General features: G+C 31.2%; 1 protein-coding gene across 1 annotated transcript; it reads right to left on the bottom strand.

The window, feature by feature from the left end:
* Window positions 1–6,994: 6,994 nt before the first annotated feature.
* Window positions 6,995–11,893, bottom strand: LOC130800260 (transcription factor UNE12). Its single transcript, XM_057663715.1, has 6 exons — window positions 11,323–11,893; window positions 10,145–10,264; window positions 9,395–9,460; window positions 8,919–8,984; window positions 8,014–8,091; window positions 6,995–7,709 (listed from the first exon to the last, which is right to left on the bottom strand). The coding sequence occupies exons 1-6, from the start codon at window positions 11,653–11,655 to the stop codon at window positions 7,479–7,481; spliced, it is 894 nt and encodes a 297-aa protein (XP_057519698.1). The 5' UTR covers window positions 11,656–11,893; the 3' UTR covers window positions 6,995–7,478.
* Window positions 11,894–12,381: the final 488 nt, after the last annotated feature.

The following is a 12,381-nucleotide window of genomic DNA, read 5'->3' as shown; positions in this document are numbered from 1 at the left end:
GTTGTTTAATTGGTCATAATTGTATTTGAATGTGGCCAGAAATTGATTTAGGGAATCAACTTTGCACTTAGGGTTACTTAGTATTTAGGTTTTTTTTTACAATGTGTGATAGATTTCTGCTAATAAGGTTTCAACATAGAGGGCTACTATATGGAATTTTCCAACTTTTTTTACATTTTTAAACTCTCATTAGTGCTAATGTGTATGGTTTTTATTTAATTCTAAATTAAGTCCACAAAAATATAAAATTAGGTTTAGAACCAACTTAAAATTGATTTTGAATTAGCAGGACTGGGATAGATCTGGCAAGTCTGTGATAGCTAATGTGGGTCAATTGATCACTCTTAAATTGATATCACTTGAGATTTTGTTGTATTTTGTATGAAAATTCACTACTTAGCTACGCAAAAAAGTACCACCCAGTGTTTTGAGAGACGTTACAAGACGTATTTTAAGCCCAGTCCATTAAAAAACAATGCTTGCTTACCGTATTCTCAATGCCTATTTACTTTATAATTAATGCTTATTTACCGTAATTTGTGAAAAATGATCTCTCTTTGAGACCATTTCTCGCAAGAATTTGTGAAAAAGTACAATTACAGTTTGGCCCTGCTATAAAATTTTTCCAAAATTCGCCTTTGTATCTACAAAATTTGTTTTCAAGTCAGTCTCACTTGACACGCTTATCTCTTCGCGAATCTCTTCAATGAATTATGATTTGTTTTAGGCTCTTCTTGGACAAATCGGACAAATTTGAACTAATCGCGAATTCAAAAAGCGAATTAACTAACGAATTATGTTACACTATTCAAGTAATCGACATTAAATTTTACTCTATACCCAACAAATGGGACGAATAGACGATCTTATGTGGTGGGCCGGGAAAGTCTCATATGTAATAAGTTGAAATTGAATGAGTTCTTGAATACAAAAAACCAAAATAATCCATCATGGAACAATATCAGATATCCCAACTACCAGAAGTTTTGAAGCAACAAATGTTATCGTACCTTCCATTAAGAGAAGCCGCAAGAACAAGTGTTTTGTCGAGTTCATGGAAAGACTTATGGCTTACAACTCCATCCTTTCGTTTAAACCAACACTTCTTCAATCAGATTCGACCATACAGCAGTAATATTTCTATCCATAACCCATCAACATTACATCTTCCAAACCTTCAAACGAATTTTTATAAGGCGTTTGATAAAAGATAGAAATCTTTTATTTGAACAACTCCAAATTCATAATGAAGTTTCTTTCCTGATCCCCACTTTTATTCCTACCATACTGAATATATTTCAGGTCAAGAAATTCAATATTTCTTATGGGGATTATAGGGAATTTTACGTTATGGGTTTATATGCATACGATTTTGTTACACAAGAAATCAACATCAATTTTCCTTTTTTATTGATCTGTTTGGATTCTTGGAAATACATTGCTGATTTGGTATTTGAGTGTTGTACGATTAAATGTCGCATCCAAACAAGGTGGTATGCATTGAATAGTTTAGTTTTATCTTATGTTAACTTACATGATCAACAATCACTTGATAGTCTTACTTGTAATTGTACTCAACTACAAATCTTGAAGATATGTCATTGTTTCGGTCAGTTACATATTCTGAACGCGTTACATCTCGAAAGACTTGTCGTGTTATACATCTTTCACGACAATTCATTCAAAAGATCGAGTTGAATTCAGTTTTTCTCCAAGAATTGCGTTATGAAAATATATTGGAATCTCCAAATGAAGCTTATGGTTGTGTTATCCATGGTATATCCATTAGCAAGAGCTTGACTAGTCTAGTAATCCACAATAATAGAGCTATTACATTTGAATGGTTTGATCAAATCAAAATTGCTCTTTCCCATACAACCCATCTTTGTTTAGATGGTTGTCATCCTACTTTGAAGTGTGTTAGGGTTTCAAGCGGATCTTTACGTCGTATTGATATAGGTATTCAAGGATTCGAAGAACTCATTATTGTTGATGCTTCAAAGTTGCAAAAACTTAAATTAACATGTTAATGTTATGATTCTTTCCCTAAAACGCCATCTCTCAAGCTTAATAATGTTATTAACCAAGATTTGATAGTTGTTAAAGTGATCTTTTCTGCTCCGATAACGGGGTATGATGAAGTAATTAGTTATTTGGGCATGTTTCGTTTTACAAGAACATTGGAAATTCAATTCGATCAGGTTCGTTCATTCTTTATCATTATTTTAATTATAAGTGTCTAATCATTCTGGCATAGTTAATCAGAAAAGTCTCGTTTTCTTATTTACATTTAACGAAATTTTACGTGGTAACCTTGTGATTTTGGGTTTTTTCTGTGGTAATCAGGACTTTTAAAAAATTAATGTGATAACATTGGTTTTACCAAATTGTTTTACCATGACCTTTTTTTGCATATAAAACGTTATCAAACGTTAATTTTGAAGCTTTAAGGCTGTTTTACGCCTATTTATGCAATTTCAACTTTTTCCCCCAAAATATAAACCCCAAATTTACAATCTTTCATTCAAATCATACTTTTTCCCTCAAATCCAAAGATAGTAGAGTTAGGGTTTTTGTTTTGGAGGAAAAGGCTAAAACTGATGGCATTTGAAATGATGAGTCGACTAAATAGGCGTACATACAGTAGCATTAAAGCTTCGAAATTAAAATTTGCTAACGTTTTATGTGCAAAAAGGTCCCGGTGGAACAATTTAGTAAACTTTAGAATTACCGTGTGAATTTTTTAAAAGTTTTAATTACCACGTAGAAAACCCAAAATCTCAGGATTACCACGTAGAATTTTCCTTACATTTATTTCAGCATTATAAGATTTTTGTATTAGAATTTTAAAAAAAAAATACTTAGATGGATTAGAGGGAGTAATTATTAATTATTAAATAATGTATATAACACAATTAATATTATTGTATTTTTATATGTAGGGCATGTTTATTCCTACGCATATAAGAAAAGGGCTAATTCCTCCTCACCAAGGTGTGAAGGATCTCATATTTACCGATAATAGTACATATATAATCAGTTCGCTACCAAGCTTACATGACATTTTTGATAATATACTCTGGTTCACTTGGCGTCCACAAACATTCATTATACATTTGAATACATTGATGATGATAATAAAGCTTGAAGTATTTAATTAATCTTTTTTTAATATTCTCTTTAGATATTTCTATTCTGTGGCTAAGTCAGGAGTTAAAATTTATAAAAATACCTTAATAGTTAATATCCAAAAAGGGAAATTTCAAAAGTTAAGGGGGTTGTGACCGATCCTGGTCGGTTGTGGTCAACCTTAGCTCCGCCTATGCTTCTATTATCAGTTATCACACCCTTACCCTTAAGTAGTTCGCGTTTAATTTCGATTAAAGCGCGATGACTAATATTATACACATGATTTAACAAGTAATGTTGCTAATGCACAAGCAATAGTTATAAACATTTGACTTCATCTAATAAAAGAAAAAATTAAATATCTTTATATAGTTCTAGTATGTTGCAAATTGTAACTAATAGTGAAATTTTATTTGAATCATAGATAAAAAAGACGTGGTCTCTAAAAAGTAATACTTAATTATAACGAGTAAATATAAAATGTTATTGACTTATTGTTGCAAAACAATGAGAATTAGCACTCGTTAATTAATTCTAATTTGCTAATGACAATCTTAATGTGATAAAATTGTCAATAACTAATCATACTTTTGCTCGATTCATCGTGAATATTCACATATTGTTTTTTTTAAATAAACCTACTTATTGGGTATAATCAATTAAAGTAAACTAACATATTATTTATTTTAAATTATGTATTTTAACTAACCTTCTTCTAACCTGTTTTGTATTTCAAACAATAAAATAAATAATATTTGAATTAATTTTCAACAATTATATTCAAAATAAAGATCGATTTTTTTAAAAAAAAACAGATGAATTTATTTCTAAACAGACAAGCAAAAGTTTTACAATTTTGCCTATAACTAATACTACATGAGATATTTAATAATAAAATAAATTTATTGTTCAAAATTGATTTTTTTTTGTTATTGAAAACACTCCTACCTTCCCCTTGCTTTTGTTTTCTTATATATATATAAAGATTTAATAAGAAGAATGTTCAAAATAAGAAGGATAAGAAGTATTTTAACATCTTTGATTTCAATAACATAAAAAAAAATATATGGTCACGATTGAGTTAAAAGCACTGAATTGTAAAAATCACTATATATGAAAAAGATATCATGTATAAATCTATATATGAAAAAGACTCGAGAAAGATCAGAATGGGCTTTGCTAAACATAAAACTAATATTGAAAATTTGAAAAATATAAGAGAAAAAAAAAATAACAAAATAAATTAAGTTTTAAATTTATTCTAAAAGTAAGCGTGAAATTCCCAAATCTGAGGTTTGGGGCTGTTCGCAGTTACTAACTGAAAATAGCTGTTCGTACTTACTAACTGTGAACAGCTGATTGACCTGTTTTGACCTGTTCTGCAGCACAAAAACAGGTCAAAAATAGTTGTTCGCAGTTAGTAAGTGCGAACAACTATTTTGTCTTTTTTGACCTGTTCGCAATTAGTAACTGCGAACAGCCCCAAACCTCAAGTTTGAGAATTTCACGCTTACTTTTGGAATAAGTTTAAAACTTAGTTTATTTTGTTAATTGTTTTTATTTTTTCTCTTATGTTTTTCAGATCTTCACTAATATTTGTTTATGGGTTTGGATACGAATTTGATTGGACCCAACCCATGACCATTCATGCCAATATATCTGATATGTTATGATTAATGACATATGTCATAATTATATTATAATTGCAATTTATGTATTTCAATTATTATATTGCAATATATTTATTTCAATTATTACAACTGCAATTTATTTCAATTATTATATTTATAATTTGAATCTTGAGTTTAAATTTGCTAAATTTTCTTTGTCCTTTCATTGATTGCGTGGTAAATCAATTATTTGCTTCATCTTCCCGCTTTCAATTAGTGTTCTTTCATTTTTAAGCTATTGTGTCAAATTACAATGCAAAAGTACACTAACAGTTGAATTGCCTAACGGTCACACTAATGGGGTTTGGAGTGAAACTTATTGTTGATTACTTGAAAATTTAAGGTAGCATACCATATGAAACAAAAGAAAAAGAAAATAAATTTTTTATTGTATACAAAAGGCAGATTTAGAAATATTTTATAACAGGATCAAACTATAATTTTTTTTATTTTTCTTTTCATTGTTAAATAATCAATTTTCATATAAAATATCGTAAAATCTCAAGTAATTAATATCAACTTTAAGTGTGGTCAATTGACACCACATTAGCTTTGTAGCTAATGGATTATATGCCATGTTTAATGTATTGATCACATTTGAGGCCCGATTTATTTTTTTATAAAATTATATATTTAAGGTCCGTTAAAATTGAAAAGAGAGATTTTTTTAACTAAAAAATGTTATCTACTAACAACATACATATTAAATCAAATACAATAGTGATTAGTGATATCATTCATTTACGAATTTCACCAACCAAAAGTGTTTGTAACAGTTCAACATTTTCCTTTGAAATTCAAGCCCAATGCTCTATTTTTTTTAATTAAGGTAGAGGCGAATCTAAAATACTCATATAAAAAGAGGATTGAACACTAACCTTTGCATGTGTACTTAACTAAACCAATTCAAAATCATTATGCGTTACATGTTACATGATTTAATAATAAAAAAAAATTAATTAGTTAATTTGGACCATGACCTGAATAAGTTCGAACCTAAACTCTTTGATGTGATCATTTATACATTTTAATACTCCAATATGTGTTTATATTAAAATGAGTAAATAACATTGATTTTGTGTTGCTTCATGTATTATTACAACTTAACGTCTATTGAAGTTGAGAAATTTTAAAAATAAAGATTTTGCATCCTTAAGTCTTATAGGTTAAAATTTTCAACACTATCAGTTTTAATTTTAGGACTCCAATGTCAAATAATAATGGGATCGAAAATGGGGTGTGTTCTTAATGATATTGGTAAAAAATGTGTTTGTAACACACCCTATCCACCGAGACTACTTTTTATACCATCAGACTACATAAAGCATTTTCATCTTGGAACCAACATCAAGCTGATTTAATGAACAATCAAAGCCATATAACCATCGTGTGAGGAAGCGTGTTAAAATATATAATATATTTTAGAGCCTCAACCATTAGCTAGTGCTTACGAAAAGCGATTTGGCGGGATCCTGTGGTGTGCGTTGTACACCTAGCTACACCTTTTTAGGGGGTTTGGCGGGAAAACAACGGCTACTTTTGGCCGAAAAATGTGACTAGTGAAAACCCACCTAAACTAGAAAGTTTTTAGAGTAGTATTCTACAAGCAAATGGAGTACTAATTAATTCAGGTGATGGAGGACAAAATGGATATCTAAAATATCAGCTGACTTTTTTATGCACAAGCTAACAACCTCTCCTTAAATAACACCACAATTTAACAGACACCACAATTTAACATACATAAGAAGTTTTGATATCATAGATTTGTTTCACAAATAGTTGTTCGTTGAAATAAGCAGCAAGTTTAACCAACTAAAAGTATTAGTCGATTCACTAGCTATTAAGTCGTTTGTTTAAAACAACTATGAAAATATTTAGTAAAGATTATTTATTATTTAATAGTTATTCATTAAAAAAAGAGTAGATTAAAAAGCCAAAATCTTTGAAAAAGCTACTGTGTTTAGTAAAATTTAGTTGTAGAAAGAAAAAATACATCAAAAAGCTAAGAGTCAATAAAAAAAACTTAAAAACCCTATTTGAAGTCATTTCGACGAGCTTAACCAACTTTGAATTTTTGACTTAAAAACTAACATTTAAAACAACTTTTTTTAACTATTTAACCAGCGAAAAACTAATAAACATATCATTTTCAAAACATACGACAAAGAAAAACCATTTAAAACAACCAAACATTATCCTTTCTAAAATCTTCATTTCTTTTTTTTTTTATAAGAAAAATACATTACAAATTACAAAACACGTATGTACTCATCCATATCAAGGTCCCACCATCCACTAACAAAGAGGAAAAAAATTTGACAACCTTCCACTGAACACAACAGGAGTATTACATAAAGTGCTTTAGTCATCCACCACTACTCCCTAGTCCCCACCATATCATTTAAAATTCAGAGTAAAGAAATTTTTTTATAAAAAGAAAAAAAAGGAGACAAAGAGAGTATCAAGTAAAGCTTTGACAAATTCCCTCTTAATTTTGTCTTTACTTGAACTCAACCACCCCTATAGGATTAGATGAGCCGATTGATCTGAATTGAATTGAACTGAACTTCTTTGTAGGATTGCATTTCGACCAAGCAATATAGAGTGAGACCCACTTATCGGATTAGCAAGTTAAGATTACGGAGTGATTATCACGTTCTGATCGAAACACGAGTTTTACGAAGGTGGGTTCGACTCAGGCTTCACGAGTGAGGGAGCGTCTGGCGGTTGTGTGTGGTAGATTGCGGATGCAAGTGAGATCGGCATGATGCAAAGTGCCTTGGACTGTAGGAATTGCATGGCGGCCCCAACATTCTCTTCCATGAGTTTCGCAACTTGTCTTTCAGTTCCATCATTAGACCATTTTTCCCACACAGGTTGACCTCTACCACCTTCCCCACCTTCTTCCTGTTGGGAAAAGAAAGCATAAACGAAAACAACATCAATGGAATTTTCAATTGTATATCGACAAATCCAAGATCAAAAATGTCATTCTGATTAGCTTTTCTTTTTGTTTGTTTTGTTTGTATGATACAGCAAATAATTCGCTAGTCAGTTTACTTTTTGAATCCGCAATTCGCTTAGAATGGGTCAAAAATAGCCTAAAACCAACCATAATTCGCGTTTTTCGATCCACAAGACGATCAACAAATCATGCGACACTAGCTACGATAAGCAATATTACGATATACTATACCAAACTATTTTGTACCTCGACAGATGATATAGGCATGTCCGTAACCAGTGGCACAACAGCACCAGCTCCACCGAGTCTACTCATGCTCAAAACCTATCAATTAATGGTCAATTATCAATTATCAGAAGCCACACCAGCTTTTCGTTAAAGCTACAATGTGAATATAATTAAATGCAAGCTTCTTTATGATGCAACAAGTGAAATGGTCTTAAAATATAAGATCCGTACAGCCTGAATTATGATTACAATTACATTTAAATATGATAGTTTATCATTGTGTTTGGATTATAGGCACTCATTTTGAATTGAGAGCCTAAAAATATGGAGTTATGATGATTGAAGTTCTAATGTAAGATTTAGAAATCTATATCATGAAGTTATGATAGAGCATGATGAAAGATCAAACTAGGGTCATAACCATTATTTGCTTAACAATTAGGGTAATTAGTGTGGGCCCGTGTGTCGGGGGTTTGAGAAAAATCAATGGAGCAACTCATTGGATGCTTCTAATGGAGGAAAAAGAGACCTAATTATAAACTTGATAGTGTCGGAAAAATAACCCATATGTGATCCTACATATTCTATTACCAGTGAGGTACTCTTGTGAAAGACCGTCTCTTAGTGAGACGATCTCAACATAAGAAGCTCATATGCAAATAATTGTATTAGTTGGGCTATTCAACCCATGTATGAAAAACATCTCACGACGAGATTGTCTACACAAGAATTTGTGATTATCAATTTGTTTTAGGATGGAACCTTATCAGGTCTATATGCAATCAACTCTCCTCTCGTGTGGATCTTGTATTTTACTAAAACGGAAAATGGTAACAATTGAGTTAGTTACCACTAGGACATGGTTGCTTCAACTCGAGATAAAGCAATAAGTAAAATAAAGTCTAGCCGAAACATAAGATTACCTTGACTTGCAACCTCAAAAACTTCACATAATCCACGATTTCATCAAGCATTGCAGCTCTATCCGTCTGCAAATGACAAAAAAAACAACTTGTTAAGAGTTAAAGACACAACACGGAAGAACTCTTGTGTATAGTGTAAGTGCAACTTCATATGCAATTGAACACTCTTTCCTCTGATCACTCGCTTGCCACTTGAAATGAATGATGGTGGAACTCCAAGCAACAGAACTATTAGCTAAACACCCTTAACAAGACCAGTGTTCGTCAACCAATTCGCTTTTTGAATTTGTTTTTTGAATTTGCGAGCCAAAAATAGAACAAACCCGACCGATATTTTTTTTTCGATTCGCGAGGAGATTAGCAAATCATAAGTCATTGAATTAGACGCATCATGACTCAGCCAACTGACCGGAAACAAAGGATTTTTTTTTTAAACAATCTTTTTGAGCTGCTAATTAAAAAGAAAGCAAATTGACCTTATTAACACTAGGAACAAGTTCTTGCAATGCCCTGATTCTTTCAGCAATTCGCTCTCTACGCAACTGTTAAAAAACAGAACGAGATGATGTTATACACAAGATAAAATAAAATCCACACGGATAAAAAATATATCTAAAACGAATTTAATCCAGCAGCAAGACGGGTATAAAATTCACAAAGCTCGCTGCATACGAATGATGGGAAATTTTTTTCGAGCAAGAGAACGAAATCTATATGAAACCATATTATTCAGAAACTTTTCCACTGTATAACCCAAATATGAAATTTCGAGAAGCCGCTAGTCTCCTATTGTAATAACCCGACTTACTTATTTGGGTTGTTCAACCTATTTATGATGAACAGAAGAGTTGCATTTAGATTATTCGTCACACGTTACACCAGAACTACTTCTATGTCACCAGGATTCATTAGAAACAAAAATAATAAATCTTGATCATACCCTATTTTCCCTTCAACATCTAATACCAAAAAGGAATCAACTCAAACCAAAAGCTTAACCTGATAGTTGAGTCCCTAGAATATGTTATGTACTTTAACACGCCCTTTCACACGAGAGCCTTTTGGGCATCCCCTCCTCATACCTGACTCTAAATATTGCACGCACTTTAAATGAGAGGTGGTTGAGATTTGAACCCATAACCTCTTATTACGTTGGCTCAACCAAAAGCTTAAGCTGATGGTTGAAGGCCCAAGATATGTTATATACTCTAACAAAAAGTTCTTACCCTCTCAGCAATACTGTGTGGATCGGTAGCCTGACCTCGCCTAGCTCGAACTCTTGGACGAACAGCAGGTTGTTGCGGCGCAACCGGAACCGGATTCGACATTGGATGACCATGGAAAACCTAAAATCAGCGCCACACACAAACAAATTCTCATAATGATAGCAATTTTGAATTAAAAATTGGAAAAGCTTCTTTCCTCACACCCTCATGCTGAACAAACAACAATGATGTATTACACCTTTACCCACATATCAAATTAATTATAATTTTTATCTGCTAATTAATCCCATAATCATATAATTCATTCTTTTCTCTACCAATAATCGGGCTCCAATTTACCTAATCAAAACATTATGATCTAATAAAGGAACATTTGCAAAACTACTTGGTGTATTATGAAGTTCTTAATCAATCCATTTTAATTTTTAAACAAACATTTTGAAATTGCAACAAATAATATATGAAAAATAAAAGTGAGAAATCTACTTTTTCATCTCAAATGAAAGAAATTTTATCCCTAACAACCAAAAAAACATCCTTAAAATCCACAAAAAAAAAAAACAAAACTTTCAATAACATGCAACAATTTAACTACCCCAAATAGATAAACCTTTAATCTAAAAAACTAAAAAATGGATATTTATACTTAAATTTTTAGGTTTAATACTTTCATCACACATTCAAATAATACTTCAAAACATTTCACACATGAGTACATGACACAACCCACCCCCCCAAGTTTCAATCATTTATGACCAATTTTCACACTCAAAAATAATAAACATAAATAATAACACAAAAACATTAAAAAGATGGATAATACTATATTTTACATTTTAATCATTCTTTGTACTAAAAAAAATACCTTAAGACATTTCACACTCTTAACAATTTCCCCCTAAAGTTCCAATCTTAATGACCATTTTTCACACCCAAAAATAACAAAGATTAAGATTAATTAAAAAAACAATTGAAAATGGATTTGTATACTATAATTTTTATTTTAATCATACTTTCTCCACACACTCAAAAAAACTTCAAAACATTTCACACTCTAAAAATTCTACCCCCCCTAAAAGTTCCAATCTTTTATGACCATTTATCACACCAAAATACAACATAATTAAGTTTAAAATTAAAAAAAAATTAACTTTCCCAAATTACTAATTATAACATACATTTTTAGGAGCTGAATTAGCAGAAGCATCAACAAGATGATGTTGAGGATCATCACGAAAACGCTTATTAATACTACTAGAACCTTCATCATGTTTAATAAACCCAGAAGTGGGTTTTCCAGCTCGGTCCAAACTTAACCCCAATGGAAACACAGGCGGCCCATGAAACCCACTTGGACCCGAGTTCAATTGAAGCATCATCGGAGCACCATGACCCAAACCCATATCATTTCCCGCCAAATTCGGTTCACCACCAACCGCCGCCGCAAAATTTTGCATCTCTAAAAGCTGTTCAAGAAAATCTTGATTTGGGTTTTCTGGGTTATTCGCCATTTTAGCAGAAAACAAACAAACAAAGCTAGAGTAAAGAAGAAGAAGAGGGTTTTTTGGGTTGTTTTTGTTAAGTTGTAAAACGCGTAGAAAGAACAGAAATGATGGAAATTTGGGAAGTTTGGTGAATTTTTTTGAAAAGAAAAAATGGGCAGCTGTAAAGAAATGAAATTAGAGAAGAAAAAAATGAAATGATGATTATGATAAAAGGGAGGATTTAAATAACGTGTTGTTTTTGATTTGTTTGGTAAATGGCTAATAGCTGATTATAGTGACTAATTTGATCAGTTAATTTTATTAACTGGTTTGACCTGTTGATTTTAAACCCGCTGCTATTAGTAGCTTATTTAAAAATATCTTATTCGTATCAATTAGTTGTTTCAACCAGCTAATTTACCAAACACTAGCATTGGCTGGTTTGACCACCCAACCCTTAATTTAAAATAAAGGTTTGTTTTTTAGATCAAACAAACCATAGAGGGCTAAAAGTTTTTTTCAATTTTTTTAAGTATAATTATGATAATAATAGAATATTTGTATTATAAGTTAGTTGATGATCTATGAGAATAAATGGAGTATTATTTTGTGGGAGGTGTTAAAAAGTTTCATAGTTTGGTGTGCTTGTTCAATGAACCAAAATTTAAGGATAGGCTTTTTAAAGATGTTAATAATGATCATGTAAAAAGATGGAAAATATTGTTATTTTGAAGACAAATTGTGAATTTTGAC

Source organism: Amaranthus tricolor, chromosome 14 (genome assembly GCF_026212465.1).
Source record: "Amaranthus tricolor cultivar Red isolate AtriRed21 chromosome 14, ASM2621246v1, whole genome shotgun sequence".
Taxonomy (NCBI): Eukaryota; Viridiplantae; Streptophyta; class Magnoliopsida; order Caryophyllales; family Amaranthaceae; genus Amaranthus; species Amaranthus tricolor.
Note: the sequence above shows the minus strand (reverse complement) of the source record. Positions and strands in the feature narration are given on the sequence as shown.